The sequence below is a fragment of the Ornithodoros turicata genome, chromosome 9 (genome assembly GCF_037126465.1).
Source record: "Ornithodoros turicata isolate Travis chromosome 9, ASM3712646v1, whole genome shotgun sequence".
NCBI classification, from domain to species: domain Eukaryota; kingdom Metazoa; phylum Arthropoda; class Arachnida; order Ixodida; family Argasidae; genus Ornithodoros; species Ornithodoros turicata.
In genome coordinates, this window is record NC_088209.1 from 17,124,364 (window position 1) to 17,139,122 (window position 14,759).

Genomic DNA, 14,759 nt, shown 5'->3' on the forward strand with positions numbered 1-14,759 from the left:
AATCAGTTTTGAGAAAGATTGGGACAGTTTTGAAGGAAGTTGCTGAAAAAGTCACTCCTTTTCAGTGACTTCCTTCTTTCATTGTTCTTAGTCACTTGAGGATTTCTGTGTTGCTGTCCCTTATTCTGTGTTCCACACTCAAAACATCAACTGCCATCATGTTCTGTGATTCGGCGAAGTTTTCAGAGTCAAATGGTCGACCGTATATTAAACTGTTGCGTGTTTTTTTCAGGGCTTTTCGCCAATAACCATGTGCCGTACGCCATTGACCGAATTAATCTCACCGAACCTACACCTAGCCTGCCAGAGATGACAAAAGCAGCCATTGAAATACTCAACCGAAGTCCTCGGGGATTCGTTCTTTTAGTCGAAGGTAAACGGTCTTGAACGAGAACGTTGTAGTATAGGATTTCGCGTGAAAGCGTTCCTTTTTCTCATGGACCATTGCAGGAGGCCGCATTGACCACGCTCATCATGACAACAAGGGAGCTTACGCCTTGGAAGAGACGGTAGAAATGGATCAAGCTGTTGCTGAGACAAAGGAATTCCTCAGCACTGACGACACGCTAATCGTCGTCACGGCAGATCATTCGCACGTCTTCACTGTCGGCGGTTACCCAGAGAGGGGCAAGAATATACTTGGTACGTTGCATCCTTGGCCTCGTTAGAGTTCCTGTGCGGTTGCAGTTGCCGTCTCGGTTGGCGTTCCATTTTGTGGCGTATAGCGTGGTCAGTGGAGGAGAGCGCAGTTGTACTCGCACATAACTTTAACTCTGCAGTGACAGCCCTAAATCTTAAATTTCGGCCGTCATCATTCTTTCATCTGTTATCACACCATCTCATCTCATCCTGGCTACAGTCGTGACGCAGCCCACGTACGTGAGGCCAACAACGGCAAGCCAGTTCGTCACCATCACCACCACCACATAACTTAAACTTCATTCTCATATCTCACATCTAATATTTCGCGTAATGGGGTAGTGTACTGCTTTTCAGTGGTGAATCACCCCAGGTCATAGTCACGATTTATTTCTTGTTGTGTTGTTGTTGTTGTTTTCTAGGTTGGCGGTGTTATTCAAAGTATTTTCAGTCATGCGAATGAATTATGTATAGGCTACCTGAGACATTTGAAACAGAGCGTGAAATGCAGTCCCCACTCTGTGACATTCATTTAGAGGCCTTTTGCATTTACTCCCTAAAGGGGTCTAATTTTCGTGGCAATGTATTTACGGTTATGTAGCATAAACCGGTTACGGTTCCCGAAAACAAAATCCCCAAGCAGCACAATGTACTGAAAGTCGAGTGCAATAGGGGTGGACGGTATGTGTCTTATCAATGTTCTTTAGCTTCACGATTGCGTTCGAGGCCTTCCACCTACCCGTCCACCCCTATTGCACTCGACTTTCAGTACATTGTGCTGCCTGGGTCGGTTCCAAGCAGTTTTCGCTTATCGGTTCGGTTCCGGTTTCTGCCCCTGCCGATGAGAGCAATGTCTACTACAGCAATTTACTAACTTTGTAGCCCGATCTAGAACTCGTTGGCGCTTCACCCGTTTTCGGTTTGCAGACGATATGCACAAGAGAATGCCGTCGCTTGAAAATTCTCTTTTGATGGGCGCGACCGTAGCAGAAACAGCGTCGCACTCCGCGCGGTCTGCATCGCAACAGGTTTTCTCACGTGCGTTTTCGTTGACGTCTTCTGGACTCTTCGGAGGAGACTTAAGGTAGTAACACCTCCTATGTTCCTATGTCCGCAGTTCGAACGTGCCCCATTAATATCCGTAAGGGCAGTGTAGCTACATTTGGGACAAGATACTATGACTTAGACACAGCGTGATCATCCAGACTCTGAAATATCGATGCGTTAGTAGAGAATTTAGGAGAAATTAAGGAGGAGAGAGGGGGATCGAATCTATTTACTTTGAAGGGAAAAGTCAGCCAGGAAGGACGGCTTGCTATTCCTCGTTAAATAATTCCTTAGTGCGTATTCCTGGTGTAGTTAAGAGTAAGGCGATGTGCATGGGGTCAGAAGTCTTCCGCCGTCCCACACACGGTGTCACAGGCTGCTGAGGAAAGCAGGAGGAAGTAGCAGGCATATCCAACAGCACTCTAGGGGTCTAGTCTCTGCAGGCGGGGCTGCACTGTTCTACACTCTAAGAAAAAAATGAGTAAAATGGGGAGTAATTGCAGCTTCTAGTCCCCTAGATTGCCAATTACTCCCTATTTTGGTCCCCTAGACCCGAAATTTACTCCCCAAGACTGCAAATAGTCACTAAACTTCGAAAATGGTCTTCCGAATGCCACAATCTACGTAAATATGTGCTCTTGGTCAATCTGATGGCATATAAGGCGGTATATAACTCGGCCAACTTAGAAAGTTTCGACCCACACAGCAGAGTAAGAGACAGTTAGCGCTTCCTTCTTCGCAAATTGTACCCTATGTATGTCGCAAGATTTTATATCACTCGATATATCACGGCTGACGGTTTGATTCAAAGTATTTTCGTGCATGCACACGACTTATGTACCTGAGACTGTTACAGAGCGTGAGACGCAGTCTCCACTCCGTGACATTCACTTACTCCCGAAAGGGACTATTTTTTGTGGCAATGCATATTTAGTCCCCAAAAAGAGTAAAATTACTCCTTTTTTCTTAGAGTGTATAGTACAGTGCTGGAAACATCGACTGAGAGTTGAACCCGCAGCCTGATCTTCTATGCTGCACAAGATAGTTAAACGAGCTGTTTTCTGATTAGGTCTTGAAATAATGCTTCGCCCGCTATCGCATGTCCAGATTATGGTTACATCTGAATCATTGATTCATGGTTGCATTTAGGAGCGGTGAACGAAGGAAAAATCCTCCTCTCCCATGAAAAGTCGTCGTAGAACCGCTCCCGAAATATTTTTTCCCGGCTACGCCATTGCAGCAGCGATTACGTTGAGTGTGCCCGAAACTGTACAACAATAATAACAACTTTATTTTACGATGAAGAATGGGGAGTGTCATCGCCGGGGGCGATGCTCTACGTCATTGCTGGTGTTGATGTGGGGAATGTAATAATGAGTGTCTTCACAATACTGTAAATCACTAGTACATATTGTTCGTGTTGTTCAATCTTGTTCATATACACTGTTTCAGGTATTTCGTCGTACTCTGATATGGACCATTACCCCGTGACAACTCTGGCGTACGCTAACGGACCTGGCTACAACGAGACGAAGGTTAACTACACGGATTACGAAGCCAGTAAGTGCACGACACAGGTGGTGGTGATGGCGAAAGGGCTCGCCATTGTCGGCCTCACGGAGGTGGGCAACGTCACGGCTGGGGAGTGTGCGTCTTGGACTGACTTCTGTGGGAACCGTGCCGACATGTCTGAAAGCGTCTGAGGAAAACCCAGGAAAACCCACAGGCAGCACAGACAGCACCGAGTTCGAACCCGTGTACCTCGCAGACTCGACGTTACATGGCCAGCGCGCGAACACACGACACAGGGCAGGCAGCTAATGACTGTCTGTCCCTAGATTTACAGGTTGTCCCGTCCATTTTAGTCCAGGTGCCATCTCAATTAGTCTAGGTGCCATCTGAAATAATCCAAGCGCCATTCAATTTACACCGTACCCCCCCCCCCATCGTTTTACGTACCCCCCATCCAATTATCCTCCACTCCCAACTGTGGTATTAGTGGGTTTTAGTGCATCGTACGCTATCGCCTTTGCGTACGTAAGAGATAGCGTTGGTGGCTGTGCGCTCGCGCAAATCATAAAGAGAGCTTCACGCAGATTGCGGAACCACCAACGCTTACGTACGCAAAAGCCGATAGCGTACGGTACACTAAAACTCTCTATTGTCCATCCGTATACGTAACCTTTTATGCGAAGTGCTCGTCTACATACACGTTGAATTGTCCATTGCAGCGGATCCTCACTTCGTCCAGCGGACAATATTCCCGCTCCAATGGGAGACCCACGGAGGCGAAGAAGTGGCCGTCTATGCAGAAGGTCCCTGGGCTCACCTCTTTTCCGGCGTCCACGACCAATCGTACATTCCACACGCCATGGCATACGCGGCCTGCATCGGACAGTTTGCTGGTGCCAGCTGCGAACTTCCCAGTTCAGCAACTCTGCCTTGGATATCCACGTGGGGGGCACTCGCCGTTTTTCTTGTGCACCTTGTGTCTACGCTGTCAGCATGGCGTTCACCGTTTTAGGTGTGCGAGAATATGTACAGCTTGTTTGTTGGCATTGAGCATGGTGGGGAACTCTTCCGTGTGTGTCGTCCTTGTCCCTATGCGTTCCCCAAAATGTCCAGTTTTAGGAGCGTTGCTCCCCCCCCCCCCTCCTCCTCCATGTTCCGAAGTGTTTTATAAATAGTCAAGTCTGATGCGGGTGAACTCTTCGGGGAAAAACGTTCAAGACGAAAAGACGACATTTTGATGTCCCTGGGGTGTCCGGCGTAAACAGCGCGGCATCAAATAACGTTTGGCGGGAGCGACTGCGGATCTCTGCCATTCTACTACGCCAGGATAACAACATAGGATAAAGATAAATGATAAAGATAAGGAAATAAATGGAAAGTGACTACATCTGTAGGTATCCTGTAAGAATCGCTGAAATGCGGTAGCTCCATATGACAGTGACAGGGTCACATGACTAGGTGCGTCATGTGGTCATAGGATGCCACGTGGGTGTGACATGGTTGGTGGCCCTATAGAGCTGCCTGTTAAATGCGGCCTTGAACGCGGTCTTACCAGTCGTAGTCCTACAGAAAGAGTGTTCATTTCTCGGACAGAAGTTTCCGCGCTACATGCAGTCCCGTTGTTCGTTTCCGGAAATTACGGGACTCGTCTTTTCACACTGATGACTCAAACTAAAGAGTAGATTTACACGAAAGGTGAGTCAGCAAAATAAACAGTGTTCTTTTATATCAACCATGTTCACAAAGAGAACCGCAACTCCAACTTGTCACGGCAAGAAGTTCACTTGCCTCGAGCCTTGTCTCGAGCGCTGAGGCCAGGACTTGCCATTAGACTTCTCGTCGGCCACTCGAGGCATATAACTCACCAGGGCCCTATTCTTAGCCGCTCTCGAGCGCCTCCGAAAGTGTCGACAGAGGGTCATCGGTATAGGGAGGTATTACGACCAGCAGGGGCGATATCTGCCAGTTGTGGTGTTCCCATGTCGCCATGTCGGTGGTGTAGTGGACTTGGTTTGTTGACTGCCGTTAGACTTGGCTGCAGAGTTAAAACACGTTGTTAAACATGTGGTGGTAGTGGTGATAGTGGTGCTGAAAGAATTAAAACGGGGGTGGTGGTGGTGGGTGGTGGTGGTGATAGGGCTTGCCGTTGTCGGCCTCACGTATGTGGGCAACGTCACGACTCACGCCCTGGGGGAATGTGCGTCCTGGGCCGACTTCTAAGGGAACTGTGCCGACATATGTCTGAAAGCGTCTGAGGAAAACCCAGGAAAAACCCCAGACAGCACAGCCGGCACCGGGATTCGAACCCGGGTACCTCCCAGTCTCGACGTGACATGGCCAGCACGCTAAGAATTAAAACATCTGGGAACGAGAAGCCGCGCGCTCAGCCAATTGCGCAGCAGGAGGAGCATCATGTGGAGTCCGTTTCTTTTGCCAAAGCAGATGACGACTAGACGATGGAGTATGGTGAACTATAGATGGAGAAATGTCACAGTCATGTCGTAGTGTCTCATCAATGAGCGGCGTTACGATGCTGGATACGATGGGGCGCGTTCCTGGCATCGCTTTCCAAATGGCGTTCTAGTGCCCACACGCCGCCATCACTAGCAGAGCCTGGCGTACCATTGTGAGCATACAGTATGTTCTGTCGCACAACAACGAGCGCGAAAAGTATATTGCACGTCTTCTCGTAGCTGTCTCGTAGCTTGTGGAAACCTGAGTTCAAGCTACCTCGGGCGTCAGCACGTCCGTTCCGCACGAGAAGGAACAAGTAGCACCACAACGAAATCAAGCAAACATACAATAAGGTTTATTGTACAAAGTTTCTCGTTCGCTTGTCTCGGCAGCAGGCAATCCCAAAAAGGTTCTGGAAGTCCTGAAGGGACATAAACTCCGATTGCAGTCGAAGCCAGCGGGTGGCGTCTCCCACCAAAGCAACCTGCAGGATGGGTTGGATTAGAACTTCGTCCGAAATTCCCGTACCCGTCTGATAGGCGGTAAGGTCGTCCAGGAAATCGGCAACGGACTTTTTATCGTTGTAACCCGGGAAGGTATGCACCGGTAAGTTAAGTCGCAGAGCCGCTTGTGCCTGCGGCGGCGGGACCGACCCGGCACACATCCCTGTCAGGCGTGACAGGAGTACCGCCGTTCTGACTGCGGCGTGGGCACCTTCGCCTTGGCATGCATCACCTCCGTGGCCACATCCACCGGGTGGGAGCTGCAAAACTCAAACAAACACGCAAAAATACAACAGCAATAAAATTCTATCTAGCTGATACAAAAACGAATGCAAACTACGCAAACGAACCGTGCCGCCTGTTCCCCGCCACGGAACAGACGAGCTCAGACCCCAAACGTTGGGCGCCAGTTGTGGTGCTGCTTGTTTTTTGCGTGCGGAACGGACGGGCTGACGCCCCGAAGTTGTGGGAACCCGGGTTTCCACAAGCTGTAGTACAGCGATCCGCCTTTTTCACCTTTCACGATTTCGACAGGTTTGCCGTCCATGACTGCCACACGGTTAGGAAGTTGCCACAACAGCTGGGTGTCCTCGGCTTTGTTCAGCCACTCCTGTTCGCTTCTTGGAAGCTGTATCAAGTGTCCAAATTCGGCCAAGATTGCTCTGCATGTGTGATGTGTCCCATATAACGGCATTCACCGTACTGTGGCCCATGCGGAATCTGTAATCTGGTCTCGCTCAAAGGCTATAAGTACTGCTCGGACTTCTCGGCAATTCTGCAATGACTGCCCTACATCTTAAATTTCGGCCGTCATCATTAGTTCATCTGTTATCACACCATATCATCTCATCCTGGCTACAGTCGTGACGCAGCCCACATACGTGAGGCCAACAACAACAAGCCGATTCTTCGTCACTACTACCACCACCACCACCACCACCACGGTGGCCCATTGGGAATTAGAACGCCAACGATGCTTGGCTTTCCCCTGACAATGATGCGACACACACTATATCATATCTGCTAGCACGGCAGTTTCGGAACAATTATCCAACGCATAGAAGGATGCCTGCAATACAGTGAACGGAATACGAAGTAGGAATTAAAGCTGGCATTTCTTTCCGTGGACAAACTTGTGTCAGACCTGGCTGTGTCAAACTCTGGCTACACATAATCGTTCGCTTGTACGTCTCTAATATATGTTTATACATTATTTCTACCATAATTGCAAGCTACTCTTCTACCAAAAAGGAAATAAATATTTAGTTTAATAAGTGTAGTTATTGCCTAAATGTAGCCAGATACCGCAGCGTCATCGTCAGCCTACCACTTGTCGGCAGGCTTTCGCGCGTATTCGTTCCTTGCATCGAGACACCCTTGTCTAATTTGTGGAACATAAAATACATAGGCGTTTGGGTCGTCCTCAAGGAACTGTTTTGCACTCCATTGTGTTTCATTAATAATCATTCCTTTGTCCATATTTGTATCGGTGTTTGATGTACTCCTCGTCATCCATAAGGAGCGCCAATGCAATGCGAACTAAGCTCCAGAGTCATGCACCAGCTTGTCAGCATCATTTCGCTTTTGTCGCTCGTGTGTGAAGCGGTGACAGTTTCTGCTGACTGTTAAAGCGCCGGTGTTTTCCCTTCCGTGCTGCGTTCTAGCATCAATGCGCTTTACGCACTAGTCATTTTGAAGGTTCGCTAATTTCCGGGGGTGCACGCTGTACACACGAAAATACATATGCCACCAAAATGCACAAAATGCATGTCTGCAAAGTTTCGGTTTCTGCTTTTGATTTTCAGCTCCATCGCTATCGCTCCATCCGGTTTGTCTTTGGCATGGTCTTTGGCTACGTTCGCGGAGAAACGTCATTTCCGCCGTGTTGTCGACACGAAAAATGGCGGCAGACTCGCGGGAAATGTCACGACATCAAATTCTGTACAAGGCGAAAACCCCGCCTTGGAAAGAAGTGTATCGTAGTCGTTGTAAGGAAAGGGTACGAAAGCAAAGACAAGTCCTGTTCGACCGTTTTCGTTGCATTGAGGAAGAATGCGAACGCGAAAGGGAACTAGCATTCGCTGTGAACTGCATTGTCCGCCAAGAGTGGGACGACCTACGACAGACACCGTTACGTCCCCAAGAAGGTGTGCAAGGCACATTCGCAGGCTACGACGAGGATGAAAGGCTTATTGCAGACATGCAACGAGAAATTCTCCACGAAGAGCGGAAAATATTAAGTCAGTATGAAGACACCCTGAAGTCCGAGGCTAAAGCTGTGGATGCTGCTGTCGAGTTGTGGGCTAAGGACGGAGTTTTGTGCCCAGTTTGCTTCCGAAATTACCTAACGAGGAGCGGCCCCTTCGTTGCGTGTCCTTGCGGACTCGTATTGAGGACTGACAAAAGTGTAGAAGGTATTCAACAAGCAATTAGTGACGCTGTTGCTAGCCATTCATCGAACTGCACTGCGCGTCCTCTGTTTTCGCCATTCAGGACAGGTTCGCAAAATGACGAACTGTGGTGTACATGCGATGTCTGTGACTTTTTATGTCCTTTAGTTTGAAAGGAATATGCAAGTGTGTTTCTCGAGGCCGTGTGGGGATATGCAGAGCAGCTGGGAAATTGAACATGTATCTGGGATCAGCTGCGAAAGCTTTCCGCAACATATGCTGCATTTGCAACGACAATGACGTGATCGAAATACAATGATGTGCCCAGATACGAAAGGCCAACAAAATGTCCGGGTTACTCGAACTGTCATTGTGGCACCCACAGTTGCAACACTTAAATTTCCTTAGACAAGCACTGCATAAACAAGACGTGAATGTCGTGCTTTGAGACCTGATTCTTTATTTGTGAAAAGCAGGAGCAAAGAGGGAGTTTTGTAGTTGTTTCGCAAGTTTATGTTCAAGCCAGAACATGTTCCCCGACAAATAAAACATATTGCAAGTTCATGCGTTTCATGACCGAAGATTTTTATTCGCAGCTGGTTGTCATGCAGAACCTTGTATGTGTCCGCTGGCCTCGTGACACGTTTCCTGTTACCCGTTATTTCTGTCCTTAGTAAAGTTCCGGTTTACTTATGACGGCGCCGCTCTGCCAATGGCTCTGGGCTCTGCTTTTCTCGTTCCATTTACTGCTATCAGATGGCGCAGCCTCCCCACTACGCGCAAAATATGAGCCTAGCTCGATAAGAAACAAAGTCGAACATATGTCATTGTGTCCTCCTCGGTGTTTCGTTGAGCATTGTTTATTCTGTGCATCTCCGAGATCACGATCAGAAACGGTTCATCTCGGACGCGAACAAAAATGCTTATTGATGACTTCCCTGTCTAACAGGTTTGTCGTCGCCCTATTGGTTGCTATGTGACGTCACAAGTCGTTGTTAGGATCGCAGATCGTCTGGCAGTACATGCATGGTGCCGATTTGCGGTGCATGCGCTCTCAGGGTAGATTTCTTGTAAAGACAGTGTTCTTGGAAGCCGGTGTTATAGTTGAACACGTATCTTCTTCCTCCAGCTGTAACGCCATCAAGGGGAGCGTATCTCATTCACCTGTGATTTGAAGTTGTTCTCAGTCAAGCCACCTTCTAAAAGAAAGAAGAGGTGAGTTACCCGGTGTTCCCGACAAGGGTTACCATTGTATGGGTGATGTAACCGGGATAACAAGCTGAACTGTATGTGGTTTAACAGTGACTCATCGACTATAATTTCTCGTTATTGTCGTCTGCTAAACTTATCCTTAGCGAAATTACTGGACCCTGGGAGACACGAAGCGGTCTCAGGGATGTGCATCTCTGTGCGTTGCAAGTTATTTTTACGATTAGGTTTAACAGAAAAACGGGGAGCATTTGTGAGGTTCAGCAGTTGGGCTGCCAATAATGACGCAGTTCTGCTTGTGCAGTTGCGACGCGAGATCTGATCGGAGCACTCTCGAGCATTCCATCTGCCGGTATCACAATTCCGTGTCAACCCCTGCGGTCGCACTTCGCTGCAAGACATGCACGTGGCCTTATGACGGCGGGCCACCGTCAGCTACAACGCGCTTGCACAGAGGTAAGTCGGTGTGTATGTATCTACGTATGTGTGTGCGCGTGTTTCTCAGGTACCGCTGTAGTGCAGCAGAAGCCATGCATTGTAATCCCGTTATAAAAGGACGGGTATATGAGCCCTTAAAAATAGGAGCGGACATTTATGGTAGCGAAAGAGCAGACGGCGTGCATGCTGTACCTTCCGAATTTTTTTGGTTTTGTTTAAGGTTTTTTTTTAAAGCGTCGATTGCCATGAGGTATTAAAAATCGTCCGTCTACTTCATCTCTGAACTGAACAGCTTCATCAATAATCCTGATTCACACGATAGTAAAGACCTACGAGCTTGTTGTCGTTTAATCGGGGGTATTGGTATTCAGTTCTACGTTATAGTGCTTCACAAAAAAAGTTCAGCTCAACCCGTTTATTATCAAGCCCCCTGATCTTGTATGTCCCGATCTGATTTGCTTTAAGTTTTATGTAAGGACATCTACAACAACTATTTTTACTTGCTCTTACACCAGACATCTGTTTTGATTGACCATTCCTTCCGATCACATTTTGGACTTGTATTCCATACATTTGTGAAACATCTAATTCATCACTTACCATACCTTTCTGCTAAGAAGCATTCATCAACATCAGTATTCCTGCCAAGGCACTTGGATACGCTTTGTATAAGGGGTGCAGTTTCAGTTTAATCTAGCTTCTCCTTGCTAAAAGTCCAATAGAGCTGTATGCATGATTTTGATACACCAGGTGTGAACAACCATTTAATGTTTTCTGTTCCATCACGGAAATCACCACACTCCCTGTACATAAACGTAGAACGACAACAGCAGCGTAGAAAAATACCAGCTCACTAGTTGAACCTCTGTATGCAATAAGTGGATAAGTCGAAAAATCCCAAACCGAGAAAAAGGGGCCTGATCTGACACACATTCATTTCCCGTTTTTTACCCTTCTGTAGCGGGCCGATAAATTGCAGTGCGGTCCTAAATTTTCTTTAGCAGGTACATACTGGTATGTAGATGTCATTGCAGCAAAAATAGTAAAAAGGGGATATGTCGACTTATCCTCTTACTGCATACAGAGGTCCAATTACTCTGCTGCAGCGCTTTTCCCTGCACCGTTAAAATTCGAGGTTTTAATAAAGTGTCGCTTCCACAGTTTTTTTATTATTTTTTTCTTCCCTTAGGAGGTCTCGCTCTTTGTCGGCGAGCTATTCTTCTGAGTGCCTCTGAGATTGTAGTTCTGTGGTCAGAGGTGCATAGAATCCTGGCTCATTGTTTTTTTTGACATTACCGGTATTTGTTTATTTAATGAGTACCCACTAACAGCCAAGGCCTAAGTGAGTGGAGCACTCTACATGGTATGCAGAAAGGAAGAGAAATGAGAAATAGTCTTCATGGGTCACGTGCACTGTCACACAAATACTCTCAGGAGTTGGAAAGCATTATGCCTCAAAGGAACATTGCATTTCAATTTGAATATATATATATATATATAAATTGTCTGAAGGGAAAGCCTTGAGTCGCGCACATTTTTATTAAAGGCACCTGGAGGGGTGGATTACGTAACGGTGGGATGTGATATGCATAGCAAACACTATTACCTCACAAACATTTCTTCTTGCACAAATGTCCTTACAATAACAAATATACAACGTACGTATTACACATCACAGGAAAAGTAATTAGGATGCTGTAACAAGTTATTCAGTTAGAGTTCGGGGCTCGCAGTACCACTTACCCTTGACATTATGAATGTCGCGAAGTAACTGCATTGTGTATGTGTCTCTTGCAGTTTCCAATATTGTGTACTAACCAGCTAGAACTAATCTACTAATGCTAGCCTGCTACTCTATCCAGTTCCCAATGCGAGTACAAATGAGTAGTTTAAATCAACTTCAAAGAAACGGTAATACATGGGGTGTACTGACAGTTTAAAAGTATAGGCTGGAGCAACTACCGTATTTTCACGCGTATTAGCCGCGGCTTATCCGCGATTTTTTTTCTCACGGGCGCCCTGCGGCTTATCCACCGGTGCGGCTTATCTGATGACTATTTTTTCCTGGTATTTTCCGCATACGCCGATTTTAACGAAAGGGCCAACAGTGTCTCTGAAACAGCACTGCCCTGCCGATGCACGAACAGTGCGTAACAGGGACGGGTCCACATTCGAGTAGATTGATCTTCCTGGTGCATTCCCCCAAGCAGCTTTAAGGAAAGTGGTGACAGTGATTCACGTCTTCTGGAAGATCACTGACCCATCAGCCCACGAAAAACATCCGACAAGGGCACAATCCGATCTTGGTAGAACTCCAGAACTGACCTCCTCTGTTGTACACTGTGCCGATCCCGGAGTATGGACCACAGGGTTTATGGCCTTCTCTATGGTCTCCTTTGTCGCACAAATCAGTCGTCTCGTATTGCCCGCGGCTTATCTGCGGGTGCGGCTTATCTGCCAGAAAATTTTCAAAACGTCCCAAAAAACGCGTCCTGCGGCTTATCTGCGGTGCGGCTTATACGCGTGAAATTACGGTACACGTTATCTCATTAACAAACTGTGTGTGTTTGCCTCGCGAAAAGATGGCTAATGGGAGATGCGACGACTTTTCCTCTTCCCTGCAGATACCACTCGTTTAACTGGAGCAGTGTCCTAAAAACCCTGTCGCGTACAATCGCGCTCCCTGCATTTAATTTTGGGAAGCTCGCCAGGGAAAGGGGGGTGCCCCTTATTTATTTTTCGTTTCAGTGTTCTTTGGGCGAGCCGAGATAGGTCGTGAATAAAAAATAAGGGGAATGGGGGTATAAAAACGAATGTCCTCTTCCTATTTACGTCTGCTTCCTCTCCTCTGGAAGGTAGACGTTTTTGGGAGACAAAGCAGTCAATGTGCTCCTTGGCCACGTCTACAACTTGGCAAAGGTGCCGACATATTTTTTTTTTTTTTTTTTCTGACGGTCTCTTTCAGTATTTTGCGTAAGACCAGGTTCATTCAGGAGAACGTGGTGTGTAGAAAGGATGTTGCACCACCATGAGTGGGTGTAATCGCTCCGTTCATTTTGAATGAACAAAGCGGAAATTGTGTGTGTGCTGTGTATAGGTGCGTCCGATTGTATGCCGATCGGCGTAATGAGCCATAGACAAAGCACATCGGGGGAGAGCCGAGCGGCATAGTGAACTGTGTTAGATAAGCATCGGAATGGACGCACCAGCGGCATGGCCGAGTGTGTTAGGGCCACGACCTACTAGATTATAACGACCATGTCACAATCAGCAAACCCTATGAGGTGCCTCTCCGCACGATCCACCAGGGGCGCTACTGACGCGCCCTGGCAGACTGGCGCACGATTGGACGATGGAAATTTGAATTTTGAACTCGCAGAAGCGTATGTACGACAACCGTAGCAGACGACAGCGATAGCTCCTATGAAAACGCGTAGAATGATGATAATAATCACCCTCAGAATTAAACATCTGTGGAAGTCCACAGCTTGTACAGAAATACTAAGGTAAGCTGAAGTACAAAGTATTGTAGAAGTTGAGGAAGCAATAACAAGGACGATCAGAAGCGCCACCGCTGCCTTCCAAAAATGCGGCGCATGGGATGGGTGCGCCTGACGTGGGCGTTATAATCTAGTAGGTCGTGGTTAGGGCTATGGTTAAGGCTTCCCGCACGTTGGTGGTAGCCAAGATCGCGCTGAAGACTGGCAGGTGGTGGGTTCGAATACTACCACCGGCTGTGCTGTCTGAGGTTTTCCCTGGGTTTTCCGAAGGCTTTCCAGACGAATGTCGGTACAGTTCCCCCCCCCTGAAGTCGGCCCAGGACGCATATACTAAACCACTGTCCCCCACTCCTTCCTGCTCTCCTCTCTCTACATCTGTACGCCGTTCATAGCCACAGTTGCATCGCGGTGCTAACACGAAAAAAAAATGGACGCAAAACGATTCTTGAGGAATGCGTATGTAATGTAATCTTCCTTGGCACGCCGTATTTCTTTCTCACAGTACTCTTTACTCGTCGGTGCTTCTGTATGCGACACGTACGGTCTTTTAGTGCGCTCTCTACAAGTTCCATATTGGTTTAGATGCCGTCACTGCGGTGATGTTGAAGAGCTCGAGCACATCCCCCTCCATTGCCCGCACTACCACCAACCCTTTCCACACTTTCACTATCAGCTAGACTCTCTGACTACTATGTCAAAATTGCTTGTACCATGGCCAAATCCTGCCCACCAACGCTCTGTCCTGAAAGACGTCGTATAGGACTTCGGTCCTCCCTGTGAGGCAACTCATTATTCCATTTCACCGCAGTGGGGTACTCCCCACTCATCATCATTCAAATAAAGCTGGTGTTGTTCAGTATTGGTTCCCTCGTTTCCCGCCAGTCGGGCGCTTTAGGCGGAGCCGAGTGACCGAAATGAGATTGGTTAGAAGTGGCGAAGTAGTAGCACAATACGAAGCAAAAGGAGGGAGGTGTGAAGAAAAAAAAAACACAAAGAGCTTGGACGAACGTCACGAAAAAGTCTTCCAAAGACCTACACCGCGCTATGTAGGCAGCAGAGGGAACATA

At 47.6% G+C, this 14,759-nt stretch overlaps 3 protein-coding genes across 4 annotated transcripts in view; all 3 read left to right on the forward strand.

Moving 5' to 3' along the window:
- Positions 1-4,585, forward strand: part of LOC135368218 (alkaline phosphatase-like) — a 43,982-nt gene extending 39,397 nt beyond the window's left edge. The window contains exons 5-8 of the mRNA XM_064601365.1: positions 233-373; positions 451-642; positions 3,139-3,246; positions 3,918-4,585. Coding sequence (XP_064457435.1) covers positions 233-373; positions 451-642; positions 3,139-3,246; positions 3,918-4,210 — 734 coding nt within the window. The 3' untranslated portion in view covers positions 4,211-4,585. The remainder of the gene's footprint in view (positions 1-232; positions 374-450; positions 643-3,138; positions 3,247-3,917) is intronic.
- A 3,438-nt stretch (positions 4,586-8,023) lies between these two features.
- Positions 8,024-9,107, forward strand: LOC135368222 (RPA-interacting protein A-like). Its single transcript, XM_064601370.1, has one exon. The coding sequence runs from the start codon at positions 8,056-8,058 to the stop codon at positions 8,716-8,718; it is 663 nt and encodes a 220-aa protein (XP_064457440.1). The 5' UTR covers positions 8,024-8,055; the 3' UTR covers positions 8,719-9,107.
- Positions 9,108-9,570: 463 nt separating this feature from the next.
- Positions 9,571-14,759, forward strand: part of LOC135368219 (influenza virus NS1A-binding protein homolog) — a 35,210-nt gene continuing 30,021 nt past the window's right edge. Inside the window, exons 1-2 of one of the 2 annotated variants that reach the window (XM_064601368.1) lie at positions 9,571-9,760; positions 10,059-10,210. Coding sequence is in view for 1 of the 2 variants with exons in the window: in XM_064601366.1 (XP_064457436.1) it covers positions 9,942-9,955; positions 10,059-10,210 (166 nt within the window). In the remaining variant the exon portion in view is untranslated. Of the gene's footprint in view, positions 9,761-9,926; positions 9,956-10,058; positions 10,211-14,759 lie in introns of those variants that run through there. The other variant, XM_064601366.1, reaches the window with a different exon arrangement.